Raw genomic sequence first — 15440 nt, forward strand, 5'->3', positions numbered from 1 at the left:
ATGGGAACATCATTGCTCTGAATCAGAACCAGGACTCTCCAGACCAAAGCTAGAATGGCATCATCCTCCACCAAGCTGTGAGACAGAGGACCATGGACGACCTTGTCCTGTATCTGTGAAAACCACCAGAGAGACACTGCAGGGTTTGTGGGTCTGTAGTTTGTATTTGGGAGAAAACCTTTAGATGAATATAAAATGGGGGAGGGGCATCAAGATGGGCTGAACATGGATTGATATACAGTATATATTGATCCAAAGGTAGGCTTTTTTTCATTTAAAGAGAGCAGGAGGAAATGAATCTGTATGTAAACAACTTTATCTATATCTTTGTATTTCCTGACTGTTGGCTCTTTCCAGATGCTTCCTTTTTATTATTTTGCCAGATAAATAAAAAGAAATATTGTACCATTAAAAAAAAAAAAAAAGTAGATAGATGGGCGACCACTGAGAATTCCAGGTGCCACAGGGGGTTGCCAGTCACCCCACTGGTATCTCATTGTGTCCTTGGGCGGGACACTTCACCCACATTGCCTAGTATGAATGTAGTCTATGAGTGAGCGTTGGTGGTGGTCAGAGGGACCGATGGCGCACCATGGTAGCCTCACCTCAGTCAGTCTGCCCCAGGGCTGCCCTGGGGCAGTAGCTGTGGCTACAATAGTAGTTTACCACCACTAAGTGTTGGAGTGAAAGAATAATTAATCCCTTTATTGTGTAAAGTGATTTTGAGTGTCCAAAAAAGCACCATATATTGTTGTGGTATGTTTATCAAACTGTTAAATTACATTTTTCAAAAAAGTTTAACTTTTGGTTTTACAACTGATTCCGATTCTGTTAAGTTCTTAATTAATTCTTCTTCTTTTGTATAAAAGTGCCTAGTATGTTTTATCAAAATAAAATGCCATCAACTTCCAAGCTAAAATGCATTGATGAGAAAGAGTGTGACAATATCTCGATACGGCGATATATCGCGATATTTTTTCGCACGATCGATTATCAATATGCTCGCGCTAAGTATCAATTTATTTATTTATTTTCTTTGAAAAACCTTTTTTTGCTTTTTCACTAAAATGTGCAGGTACATCTTCACAGAAATGTTGTCACTGTTTGTTGAAAGAACCAATATATTGTTTACTGGAATATTGCACTATAATGATGTCACTGGTAAGAAAGACCATATTTATTGTTTACAGAAAGCACTATTAGAGATACTTATTCGTTTACATTGGTATGTTGACACTTATTTACAGAAATGTTGCACTAAAATAGTGTCACTGTTCATAGGACACTTTTTAAATGTATTGTCTTTCAGAGATATAAAATAAAAATTGTATTTTTTCACTTAATTTTTTTTTTCTTGTTATGTCATAGATCATCGGAGATTGGTTTCTGACCAATATATCGATGATCGCAGTATCGTCATATCGTGAGACAATCGTTATTGTGAGCTTTGTACCGCATATTGTGAGGTACCCACCCCTATTGATGAATTAGTTTAACAAGGTCTGATGTGGTTCACTGACACCTAGTGATCAGGCGTTTACGTCGTATGCACATGTTAGCGCAATTTCCGTAAAAAAAAATTTCAATAAAAAAACATGATTGAAAAAATTGATTTGGACATTTTTTGGAATGATATAATAATCGTGCGGTGAAATATCTCAATATATTGCGGAATCTAATTTTTTCTTACACCCTTATTACAAATACCAACAAATGTTAATTTCAGCTCAATAGTGACCATCTTCTATAGGCTTAAAGAGCCTATTTATTGCAGCAGATGAGATTTGAAAGGAAAAGGTACAACACAACATGCACTATACCCTTTTAAGCCACAAGTCTGACACTTAGGCAATGAAGGGGTGCAAAGGTCATATGTGAGTATTCTATAAAACTCAAAGGCCAATGAGTTTGTATACCAGACTCGCACACTTGTCAGACTGGAGCCTTGTCTTCTTCCCAGTCCATTCCTCTCGCTCTGTTTGTCCATCCTATTACGATGTCAAAGCAGGAGGAGATTTGCATTGAAGAGTATTTCCAGGAACGAGGGCCCATTGTGACATTTAGTAACTTGCATTACTGCGTCAACGAGACCAGGTTCTGTCGCAAGGTATCGGAAAAACACATCCTCAAAGATGTAAGGTAAGAACATTATAATTCCATTAAACATATGACCATACAAGGAATAAACATCTGCTTAGAAATACACAAACAACTATACGGTAAATGATTTAACTGATAATAACGAATAAATACTGTATTGAACTACATTCGACATGTGCAAGCAAAGTTTGGATTTGTGCTTTTTGTTCCTCAAGACATGTTTACAAGATATTTATGTTTTTCTCCCAGAAATCTCCACTTTTATTAGGATTTCATTTAAACCATGACATTCAGTATGTGTTGATATATATAGATAGCAGAATAAATCTAGCACGTTTTCCCACTAGTTTACAGCTAAAATAGTAGTTGGCCAAACGCAACATTTAAACAAATTAAATGGCAAAACGTTTACAGATTCTTTTGAAAACTTTGGTGATTAATACATAAATGTTTTATTTTAGGTTCAAATTTGATCATAAATCAACAAATATCACCATACAGATTTCACTGGTTTTTGGTTAGTGTTAGGGATGTCCCGATACAACTTTTTCATTTCCGTATGGTACCGATATTGCAGCCTTGCGTATCGGCCGATATACTGATATTGATCCGATACGACATCAGCATGAATCATACATACTTTAATTACTTTTTTTTCTTTTCTTTTTTAAACAAAAAAAAATATATATTTTGTAGTGTGGAATGATAGAAAAGGCTTGATCAAGTGATGTTAATCAAACAGAGAACAATAGTCAGCAACAGAAGGTATGAGAAAACTGACCCATTTATTATTAACCAATTGGTTACATACATTTTAACCTTCAACATAATATCTACAGTATTCAACAGTTGAATAAATGAAATAATAAATAAATCGGAAATTTGAATCCGATATTTGTTTTCAGGCTGAATATCGGACCAATATCCGATATCAATATTGAATCGGAACACCCTAGTTAGTGTTGAGAGTGAGAAACTCATATCTACTCCTGCTACAATTGTTCCCACTCAGACATTGTGGTATGTTGTATGGAACACACACAGATAAAGAACATGTATGTTAGCTGATTAAAGTTTCTTAATGATTGCTTTTCTCAACGTTTGGCCCTGTGACAGATTATCTTCTTGTGCATAACATTTAGGAGTATGATATCTTTATTGGCATTACCCTGCCTGTGTTCTTCACTCTGTCTCTGCTCAAAAATCTGCGTATTTCATATCATTTTGTTACACAGACATATTGAGAGCAAAAATGCTAAAAGCGGAAAATATCAGGAAAACAAGATTAAATGGTTTCAATTAATCTAATGATCTAGAGTAGACACAGGGTGATATTAAGATATCAATCTTCATATAAACTGCATAAAACAAATGTAAACAGATACTTATGCTTAATTCCAACTCGCCCGTTTGGAGCTGACTTTTTACAAAATGTGGAATAACAAGGGAAGGAGGAAACAGAACCTTTTCAACTTTGGCCCTCTGAATAAGACTAAAGGGATGTATATCACTGTAGCAAAACCATTATAAAGTGATTTTTTTTACAATACCACCCCATTAAAATAATTGAGCAAACCGGTTCCCCTAAAAATGTTAGTAATGTGTAATTAAAACTTGAGTACACCTAACTTAAAAAAACAATTCCAACCCCTTCAACGATTTAAGAACAACTCACTCACTCAATGCCAAGTGGATTTAACTTAGAATCATGTGCAATTTCAAATATTGTGTAGAGTTATTAAACTTATTATTATCATTTTATTACATTTATAAGTTGATTTAACGGGAAGTACTTTGGAAAAATGTACACAAATAGATTCACAATTAGAAAAAAAGGATTTTATCACTGACACCTAGAATAAATTGGCTCAAATGTGATGCCTCGTAAGGCTTCATCTCATTATCACGAGTTCTGTGCAGCTCGAAATCATGAGTTCAGTGTTCGACCGTCCACACAGAATGTGGCAAGTTAAAAAAAAGAGAGGAGTGGTCACAACTCAATTTCAGTAATTTACTGTAAAGCCATTCAACTTAAAGTTATTAACGGTCTCGACTGTGTCAACAAATTAGTAGAATGCACTCAACATTATACAGTAATCACACACACTTAGATCATTTGTTTAAGTTTGTGTTTACATTATTTAAGTACAATTAAATATGGGCTAAGTGTAGAAATAAGGCAAAAAATTATCATCATGTTTTATAATCTGAACAAACATAGTTATCACATACAGATCTTGTGATATTGAATCTTTTCATGGACCATTTGGGGAATCTGTCAAAAGCTGAAGATTTTTTTTATAAAAAGCTCAAATTTTAAGGTTTGCGAAGAAAATACTAATTTTGGGTCCATGGTGCACATTCTACACTTTCTATATTGGTTGCATTGAAATGATTTTTTCTTTGTATTAGATGGTATAATCCCCCAAAAATATAGGAATTTAGGTTAAGGGTTTATACTAATATAATCTGTAATCAAGGATATGAATTTTATTTCATTTTATTTAAAGAGGCTTTGGTTTTAAATCAGACCAATAAAATGTCTTTGTGTTAATCAAATAGAATATAACGCGCAATGGGATCATGAAAAAAACCTAAAATCATGTCATTATCACTTTTGAAAATCTAAGAGTATGTAATTATGTAAAATAAACAGAGTTGTAAAGAGAACTGATATACTGTATCCTGTATTGTTACTTGATTGAAATTACAAGTATAAGTAAGTCATGCATAAAGTTCTCAAGTACAAGTAAAAAGTAGCTAAACTAAATAGTAATCAAACTAGTTACTTTCACCCCAACATTTATTTTTGGTAATAAATCTTGCCATGGTTCCCTTGCCAACAGTAAACATCTCATGTATAAACTTTAAAAGGAAGAGACCAAATGTTGCACAAGTGGAACTTAATTTATTTTCCACAAAGGCATCTGAATAAAATAAAAGGTTTGTCAAAATGTACAATTATTTTTTAAATAAAATACACTAATTAATTCAATTCAAAATAAATACGTTTGGTGCACAACTGTAATGAATTACTTTACTTCTTTTAAAATGTACTTAAACTACAAGTGAAATTTCTGATTTGGAAATGTACTCAAAAAGTACAAGTACCCATAAAAGCAACTCAGTTACTGTAATGTGAGTATTTGTGATGCATTACTTTCACCTCTGAAAATGAATAATGCATTTTGTAAAAGAAAAATCAAATGAAACGTGTTGCTTTGAGCATTTTGAAGGATTTCAAATGTTTATATGCTTTGTCTTCTGCAGTGGTGTCATGAGGCCTGGGATGAATGCAATCATGGGGGCCACCGGTAGTGGTAAAACATCGTAAGAGACACGCTTACATATTATTTAACGCAAACTCAAACTAATCTAAAGAAAGCAGCTGAACTCAGGCTCACTCTGTCATCAGACTCCTGGATGTGATCGCAGGGAGAAAAGACCCAGCTGGACTTCGTCAAGGACACGTCCTGGTGGACGGTGAACACGTTACATCAGACCTCAGGCTGAACTCTGCCTATGTGATCCAGGTAGAAAAACACACACATACCATAATATTTCCTGCATTCACTCCTACTGTCTCCCAGATGTAAGCTCAAGCTTTAGCTTCAGAATAAATATCCAGTCTTTTGTTACAAATAACTTGTTGTAATTAGATGACATCGGTGGTATTCGTTCTGTTTAATATTGGGGTGTGTGTGTTCAGGATGATATATTAATGGGCACCCTGACGGTGAAGGAGAATCTTTTGTTCAGCGCCAACCTGAGACTCGACCCCGAACATCACTCACCTTTGGATAAACACCACAGAGTTCATTCCATTATACAAGACCTGGGCCTCAGTGACTGTGCAGACACTAAGGTCAGTGCTCAGAGCTCTATCACATATACAAACCCTAGTGTACTGTAGTGTACACACATCATAGCTGGAAGCAATAGGAGAGGAATATACTCAACACGCACACATCCAACATTCATTTTAATTTACCCATTTATCCATGTTTTCATCCATCCATCCATCCATCCATCTATCATTCCACCAATCTATTCATCCATCCATCTATCCATCCATCATCAATCCTCTAATCTATTAATCTGTCCATTCACCCAACATTAGCATCCATCCTTCTATCCATCAATCCATCTATTCATCTATCATTCATCAATCCACCAATCTATTCATCTATTCATTCATCTATTTAGCTAACCTTAACATCCATCCATCCATCAATCCATCCATCAATCCTCCAATCTATTAATCTGTCCATTCACCCAACATTAACATTCATCCATCAATCCACCAATATATCCATCCTTCCTTCCATCCATCTATTCATCTATCATCTATCCATTCATCCATCCACCCAACATTGACATCCATCCATCAATCTATTCATCTATCCATTCATCCATTTAGCTAACCTTAACATCCATCCATCCATCCATCCACCCATCCATCCATTCATCCACCTACAGTATCTATTCATCTATCCATTCACACAACATTAACATTCTTCCATCGATTCGCCATTCTATTCATCCATCCATCCATCCATCCATTATAAACATGTTATGTGTGCTTTGGGCATTTCAGATAGGCACTGAGTTTCTGCGTGGCGTATCCGGTGGGGAGCGGAAGAGATGCAGCATTGGGATGGAACTCATCACCTCTCCATCGTTGTTGTTTCTGGATGAGCCCACCACTGGCCTGGACTCGAATACTGCCAACTGCATCATCAGTCTGCTACACAGGTACGATACAATGTATATTTATCTGTACATCACTTGAACACACATTTCTACATGATTAATGGTTTGATTTCATCGAGCAGAGTTGGTGCGAATTATTTGTTTCCACATACTTGTCTCAACATCTATATGTGTTCAGGTTGTCCAGACGAGGCAAGACGGTAATCTTCTCCATTCACCAACCACGCTACTCCATCTTCAAACAGTTTGATCACTTAACGCTGATGCATAAAGGCGAGGTGGTGTATGCAGGATCATCAGCCCATGCACTGGATTACTTTACAGCCTTGGGTGTGTAATATGGGTTGCTATTGTTGAATCGATTTTTATTTAAAGAAAAAAAAAAAGTTAAAGAACTGAATCTGTACATGAAGTTAACTTGTCCCATTAGCCAGTTAAAGCAAAAATAATACAAATGTATAATTGTTGTACTTGCACTCATAAAGTACAACATTTTGTAAGCTCACTAATTTGGACAACATACTGTATTTGTTGAAGCTTTTCCCAAGTTTTCTTTTTTTAGTTTCTTTGTCAAATGTTTTCTAATTTCTCTAGAGCAGCGTTTCTCAATCTTAGGGTCGTGACCTCATGTGGGGTGGCCTGGAATTAAAATAGGGTCACCTGAAATGTCTAGTCGTTGGTAAAAACACTGTGTTCTATACTTAAAGTTTGTCAAATGTGAATCTAGTTAAAATATAATGCAGCATAAAAATATCTAAAGTGACACAAGTAATAATAAACTAATAAACAAGATAAAATAAACTAAATGTAGAAAAAAAAAGTCTCTGGGGTCACCAGACATTTGCGATATCAAAATGACTCTAAAAAGGTTGAGAACCACTGGTCTGGAGAACATATAAAGGAACAAACTGTCTGTGTTGTTGCAGGTTACCAGATCGAAGCTTTCAACAATCCTGCTGACTTCTTTATGGACATCACAAATGGAGAAGCTAAGTCACCTCTGGTCTCAGATGCAGCAGGTATGTAATATTATAAAAATGACAATACTGTATCACAAATGGATCCATAGAGGTTCATAACAAACAAACAAGAAGCTTTAGAATCACACATTCGACTGCTGAGATGGACAAAACTACCTCATATGTTAAAAGGACCCTTTAAAAAAAACACTGGTCTATACTGTGTCGAACTCTCCTTTATGGATGTCTTGTTTTGTTTCTGGTATGCTAAATAAATAAATAAATAAATAAATGAATGAATGAATGAATAAAAACTAGTATGCTGGTGTATCTTCTTTAAAAAAAAAAAAAATCTGCTCTTATCTGTCTGTAACACGAGGCTCTGATATGACTCTTCTCTTCTTCCTCAGTGGAGGGTAAAAACGTGCTGGCAGTGAAGTATCAGCAGTCCCACTTATACCAAAATGTGATTGAGGAGCTGGACCCAGTAAATCAGAGCATTGCTGAAGGGCTCAGAAACAAAAAGAAAGCTGTCGACTATCCCACGTCTTTCTTTTATCAGGTCAGCTAATCTGAACTCAAAAGAAGATTTGATACACTGCATAAAACCCAATGCGATGATGAATGCACTCAATCATTAACAGAGTCTGACATGCCTGATGTCATGACGTGCAGTTTTATGAGTGAACTCAGTTTGACACCGTCATAAACAACGTAACATTGATAAGCTCACGTGTGTGTTTGTGTGGCAGATGCGTGTGGTGTGTGGCAGAACAGTGACAAACACACTCCGAAACCCTCAGACATCTTATGCACAGTTGGCCCTCAACATCTTCTTTGCACTTTTGGTGGGACTCATTTATTACCAGATGCCGCTCACGCTGCCTGAGGCCTTACAGAACAGGTACACACAACCTGAAGCGTTTACTGTTAAAAAAATTAAAAGTATAAGAAAGAAATTACTCATATTTGACCATTTTGAGACCAGCCAATATAACTAGCTGTCACACAAATCACAACCCAGTAGAGACATTAAATATAATAATCATTATTATTATTATTTGTTACAATATAAATACTCTTTCTGCAGGATTGTGCATTTTGAACCATGAAAAACACTAAATTTCACAGTATTGCAACATAAAAATGTGCTAAAAATCTATGTATCTTGAGTTGTAGTTTTTCTCCTTACTTTTAGATGATTATATATTTGGAACAAAGATGGCTTTAAAATCATATTTATTTTTTTAAATGAAAAAACCAAAACATTAGTAAAGGAATTGTCACCACCTACTGTTTGAGTTGTGAATAGAAAGCACTGTTTAAATAAATCCCTTAGCTTCCAAATCTAAAAATTGTTTGTTACCCTCTCTAAAAATATCTGTGACCTACTAAAGGGGGTAATGAAGTTGAAGCTCACTTTGAGTTCCAAGGTACCACTTATAAGTCATATTATTATGAGTCATATATCATAAACCTTTTGTTTGAATGTATATCATCTTTAGAAACCTTTGTTTTAGTTTTCATGTCAAACATATATTTCTGTAAACTACTCAAGTCTAAATGCAATTAATACAGAGTAAAAGAACAAAACATGATGTTATTTTGATCTTTGATCACCCGATAAAAACTAGATGAAGCGCTTCTACAGACTGAAATTGATGAGAAATTCCTTTTGTTTTGTGAAGATAGGGCAAATGTGTGTATATATATATATATATATATATATATATATATATATATATATATATACATAAAAAAAGCAAAAAAAAAACTCAGATATTGCCTATTATTATTATGATCATTATTGCCTCTCCATAAGAATGTAAAAATGCACTGCATTTTGAAGTGTTCAGTCCCTCATATTAATGCTGTGAATATTTAATGAATGTTAATCTCTCTCTCTGACAGAAGTGGAGCATTTTTCTTTCTCATAATCAACATGGTGTTTGGGAATCTTTCTGCTGTAGAGCTTTTTATCAATGAAAGAGCAATCTTTATGTAAGTATTCAGGGATGTCTAGAAGCCACTCTATTTTTATTTTATATATATATATATATATACACACACAGTATATATATATATATTTTTTATTTTTTTTTTTTTTTTTAAATGTCCTCTCGCCTTCTACTCTTAAACATGTTTATCAATGATTCCGTACCCATTTCGCACTGAAAAAATCAAAGTTTTCAACAGGAAGTTTTGTTACGCTATTTTGGCGGCCATTTGCTAAATATCGCCGGAAGTCTTGTGAGAGTTCATCTCACGTGCCACCGAGCACACACCTCAGATTCTCTCATCTGCGGGATAAATCACCTCCTGAACCACTGAAAAGTCTGATATTGGCAGTAAGAAGATGAATAATCAGTGATGCCACCCAAACGTTTCAGCCAGCCATCAATACTGATGAAAACAAAGAAAAGAGTCATAGGTGAGAAAGAATATTATGAAAATCACAAATATAAGGGGAGGTGCAGCCCATCCCCCTAACCACCACCCCTCCCCCACCATTTTTTTTTAGAATTTTTTTTTATTATATATAACTGGAATCATTTCATTCTTTTTTTTATTTCGATTTTTGTCTTTATTTCTTTTTCTCAATGAAATAGACATTTTTTTATTTTTTTATTTTTTATTTTTTATTTTTTATTGATGGATGACTCACACACAAAAACATTTGTTAATTTCTACGTTAATGTTTCTGATTCGGTCAATATTTTATTTTGTGCCCCCCCGGATCAGACGATCACATTTTCTTCTGTGATAAAAGTTGTTCATCTCTGCTGTTGACAGAGTTTTAAGCACAAGAAAATATGCAATGCCTTTTCTATCATAAACACTAGATTATTATTAATTTAAAACATACAGAAATTAGAACAGATTAACTGAAATATTTGGTGGGGTCTTTTTTTTTTTCATTCTGCGTTCTATAATAGTGAAATCAACTTTGACTAAATAATGAGCTGTATATGACATATATGACATTAAAGGCAACCAGTAGACATTATGCAAATAAATACTGAATTTATTCTCCTCCGTTTTGTCATTATTATACACTTTACACACATTTAAAGTTTCCATTCTTGAAAAGACAAACTTTAGGTGACATTACTTCCACTGTCACGAACCAATTAACTGCCACCCTGATAGCACACATACATCTCGCCGACGTCAACGTGATGACTGAAGTTGCATCAGCGAGACGTGTTATGGAGAGCGTTTGCTCATTGGGCAGACGTCGCTGAGACATCGCCGTTTGGCCAATGTTTGGACGATGGATTAAAGTTGCTCAGCGCGGCCTCTCTACATTATATTAACCTTTATTTAGCTCGGATCATTCAATTAGTATAAATATCTCCATATCTATAGTCGAGTATTTACTTAAATCTGATAGGAATATGGCAATATCACAACAACAACAACAAAAACAATAGACTACCACTAAATAGCTTATTATGTGTTGACATAATAAAGAGAGACATGATCATAAATGTATTTTCAGCAGCATAGCCAAATGAGCCACAGCACAAAAACAGCTTCATGGTAGTGATATTTTACAGTTTTACACGTGTGGTATCACCATTTTGGGAGGAAAAAACACACAAAATGATGCATTAGGAGTAGAATGCTGATGCCCGATCTGAGGCCGACATCGGCGAGACGTATGTGTTCTATCTGGGCACTTGTTCCTTTGTATGTCATTGTTTCTTTAACCTGTTTCTACTCTTTTTGCAGTCATGAAAACTCCAGTGGATATTACCGCACTTCAGTCTACTTTCTGTCCAAGATCTTTGCCGATCTCATTCCCAACCGCATCATTCCTATCTTCGTCTTTTCAGCCATCGCCTACTACATGATGGGTACACACAGACAAACACAAAAGGCTGCTAATGTCAGTCTTGTTTGATTCATTGTCGTAGTAGTCAATTATTTAGTAAATAGGAGAATAGCACAAACCTCTCTGCTCAGGCCTCACAGGAATGTTCTAGATTTCATGAATACAATTTGGATTGAAGCTGCTCAACTCATCGAAATCATTTCCTTATGCAAGCTGCTATTACTCTTCTTCTTGTTCACATGCTTTTGGTTCTTTTTTCAGGTTTGAAACCTGCCGTTGAAGCTTTTTTCTCCTTTGCTCTGATCATGTCTTTGGTCAGTCTGGCAGGAGTGGGTTTGGCTTTCCTTGTCTCCGCAAGTGTTTCTTCATTTGCAATGGCAAATATCCTCATTGCTCTTCCCTTTGTTTTTATGATGGTGAGAGATCACAGCACTCACACACACAGTGTTTTTCACAATTAACCCAATATACAGGATCTTACGCTTCACTTGATGTCTTCTTATTTCAGGTCTTTGGTGGTTTTCTTGTCAACCTTAACTCCATGTTGAGTTGGCTGTCTTGGCTGAAATGGATCAGTATATTCAAATATGGACTGCATGTAAGATATACTGATGGACATAATGGGACACAGTGGTGCAATGGGCAGATTTATTTATTTCATTCCACATTCATTAAGAACAATGTTGTTAAACCTGACCTTTTGTCTTTTTCAGGCTACTTTTATAAATGAAATGAAAGGACAATTATTCTACAGCAACACTACAGTGTAAGTGTGGTACCCAAGTGGCTACTAGACGACCCACAGTGTGTATTCATCACTGAAATGATTTCCAAATACATCTAGCACACCTATACTAACTTTAAATGATTGTTCCACAGTTAACTCTTTCACAAAGGTTAGAAATAGCTCTTTTTTCTCTAGGCTACTCCTTTATCTCTTGAGTAGTGTTAGTTTTACTCCCAAAATTAGAATTTGAGGAACTGTTTTTATAAACAGGACTGGCCTTCTGATACCATTGTGATTCCCAAAGCCCTTTCCCTTACCAGTATTATTTCACACCACAGTTCGAGCGTACTGGTGGTGGATGCAAACAACTTTAGCAACAGCTGCTCTAAAGGAGTGTGACAGAAGCATGGGTGCCAGTCTGTGCACAGCTGCGCCTCCAGCCACCACCGAAACAAACTGGGGAAGTGTTGTTCATGAACACTTGCCCTTTCTTTTCAATAACACGCTCAGATGTGAGGGCTGTCTAAACAGAGATGGTTTGAAACTATATAGTGGGGAAGATCATGGTTCAGGTGGCAGAGCGGGTCGTCATCTGATCGAGAGGTTGGGGGTTCGATCCCAGTCTATACGTGTCTATGTGTCGAAGTGTCCTTGGGCAAGACACTGAACCCCAAGTTGCTGCCAGTGGTTGACGAGCGCCGTGCATGGCAGCTGTGTAAATGCGAGCATGAATGGGTGAATGGATAAATGAGTTGATATTGTAAAGCAGGGGTTCTCAACTGGTGGGTCGGGACACAAAAGTGGGTCGCGAACCTGTACTGGGTGGGTCGCGGACAGCTGGTCAAAATTAAATAAATGCTTAATGTCTCTCATGTTGGACTTGTATTTTATTTTGAAAGAAACTTTTCTTTTGACAGACATGCTGTGAAATGCATGTTGCACAGGAAAATATACAGATTTATGTTTAAAAAAAAAAAGGTTATATATGTGTTTTCAACAGCTATTTTTGAAAAACAAATTTTTTTTGGTTGAATTCTAAAAAAAGTGGGTCACGATTTAATGTTCGTGGCAAAATGTAGGTGAGACCAGTTGAGAACCTCTCAACCTGTAGGGATAAAGCACTATATAAATCACGTCCATTTACAGTTTGACTACGTTCAAGATGGAAGGACCATTTCACCAATAAAATAGTTTCTGAACAGGATTGCAGACTATTTAAACTGGTAAACTGCAGAGAGTTCACAGGTGTATGGATATTATACAATTGAATTAAAATAAAAGAACATATTTAGCAGACACTCATGAACCTTTCTTTGCTTTAGTATTCCCGGAGAGCTGTTCCTATTGAGCCAGGATATCGACTTCTCCGTGTGGGGCTTCTGGCAGAATGTGGTGGCTTTACTGGGAATCATATTTGTCTGCATGTTCCTGGCCTACGTACAGCTTCGGCGAATCAACCGCTTTAAATAACTGCCATCCAAATGTTTCTACTCGTTTAGTTGCCCACTGTCTTATTTTTATACATTTTTTGCATATTTGCGCTAAATGAAAAGTATTTCTACTGTTCTTAGTTGAATGTCATTTGAATTTTAGCTGTAAACTCATAGGTTAATAAACACACGTGTTGTCCCATTTGCTTCCCATGAAGATAAGCTGCTAAGTACACTTAGCCTGTGCACGAGGGGAAGGTTGAACCCTTGAGCCAACATCTAAGTCTGTACAAAGCTACTTACAATTAGTAAAACCTTATAAGCCACGGTAAAGGAAATATACACCGTGTAGTTTCTATTGTAAAGTTGTGTTCAGAAAAGAAAAAAAAGGTGAAATGTTTTAAATGTTCGTTGTTATGCAGGGAATGGCTGTATTTTGTTCAACAACTCATGTAAACAGAAACAAATCCTCGTATTTTACACTTTCATATTTTAATTGAACATTATTACAGTTTTCATACCATTGTGAGAAGTTGTTTCTGCTGTTTAGTAGAGCTATGCAATTAATAAAGCATCAAAAAAAAATAAGATTTAATGTTTTTTTTCTTCAACTTCCACAGAAGCATTAAAACTTACATTCAGTTTAGTGTTTCCACTTGTTTTGCAGGTGAAGTCTTTAGACGTGACTTAAAAAAAAGTTCACTTTAAATCTACCAAAGAGACTATTAAGCCAGTTAGAACATGTCAGATCTACTTTGTAGCATTTGTACACATTAAATTAACCAACTTGTAAAGAATGAGCGCCTTGTCATAATTGACATCTAAAAACCCATCATGAGCATTTATCTTTAAAAACCTTTATTCAGACTTTTTCCAACAGTCACGGAGTGTGTTCCAGCCCACGGAGCCACTCAGTACATTTTAGAACAACTCGCTCATCCAAACCATAGTTCTCTTCTTCATACTCCACATCATCATACCGATGATGTTCATTGAGGAGGGAGATTTTCACAATCGAGCTTATGTCTCCCACTTCAACATTCTTGTGTTTAGCAACAGCTCTGTTGCTCGGTGTTGCAGTTCTTTGCGTTGCCGGTTGTTGCCTTTTCGAAGCATTTTCTCTCCTCCGTCTGGTATCTGTGACACTTCCTGAAGCACTAGGTCCAGTTCCAGGGTTACTGGAGGCTGAACGTTGATGTCTCTCACTGTTTCTCCGCTGTAGTAGCACGACCACCTCAGGCGTGAGAGTCAGTGTGAAATGGGTTTCCTCTTCCTTCCTGCTCCTCATCTTCACCTCATGTTCACTTTTTACTGGGCTCAGATATTGGAGTTGCTGTGTCTTAGAGATTGATTCACCAGGGCTGGAGGCAGGAGAGCTGCTCGTCTGTGATGATGGCAACAGACAGTCTTTCCTCTTTGTGCTCATCTCCATCCCAGAAATCCTTTTAGCTGCAGGTAGATGACTCCTGGGGGGACTCTTCTTCCCCAGCTGCTTTAAATTTAAAGTCAGTCGCTCCTTCACCGAGTTACCTTTGTCTTCCTTCAGACCTTTAGTTTTGCCCATTGTGGTTAAAGATGCCGACTTGTTGTTGGGCCTCTCCTTCACCGCCTGTCCTGAGCATGCAATCGACACTGGAGGTATGAAAGGCATCTTGGCCAAACACAGGATCATA

General features: G+C 36.4%; 1 protein-coding gene across 1 annotated transcript; it reads left to right on the forward strand.

Moving 5' to 3' along the window:
* The first annotated feature begins 1926 nt into the window (after positions 1–1926).
* On the forward strand, positions 1927–14277 carry abcg2b (ATP-binding cassette, sub-family G (WHITE), member 2b). The gene is made up of 15 exons (XM_028446834.1): positions 1927–2139; positions 5371–5430; positions 5516–5633; positions 5810–5965; positions 6698–6855; positions 6992–7143; positions 7740–7832; positions 8183–8334; positions 8525–8676; positions 9684–9773; positions 11508–11632; positions 11872–12026; positions 12119–12208; positions 12324–12376; positions 13660–14277. Exons 1-15 carry the CDS (start codon positions 1997–1999, stop codon positions 13805–13807), a joined length of 1845 nt encoding a protein of 614 aa, XP_028302635.1. The 5' UTR covers positions 1927–1996; the 3' UTR covers positions 13808–14277.
* The last annotated feature ends 1163 nt before the right edge of the window (positions 14278–15440 follow it).

The sequence above is a fragment of the Gouania willdenowi genome, chromosome 1, assembly GCF_900634775.1.
Source record: "Gouania willdenowi chromosome 1, fGouWil2.1, whole genome shotgun sequence".
Classification (NCBI taxonomy): domain Eukaryota; kingdom Metazoa; phylum Chordata; class Actinopteri; order Blenniiformes; family Gobiesocidae; genus Gouania; species Gouania willdenowi.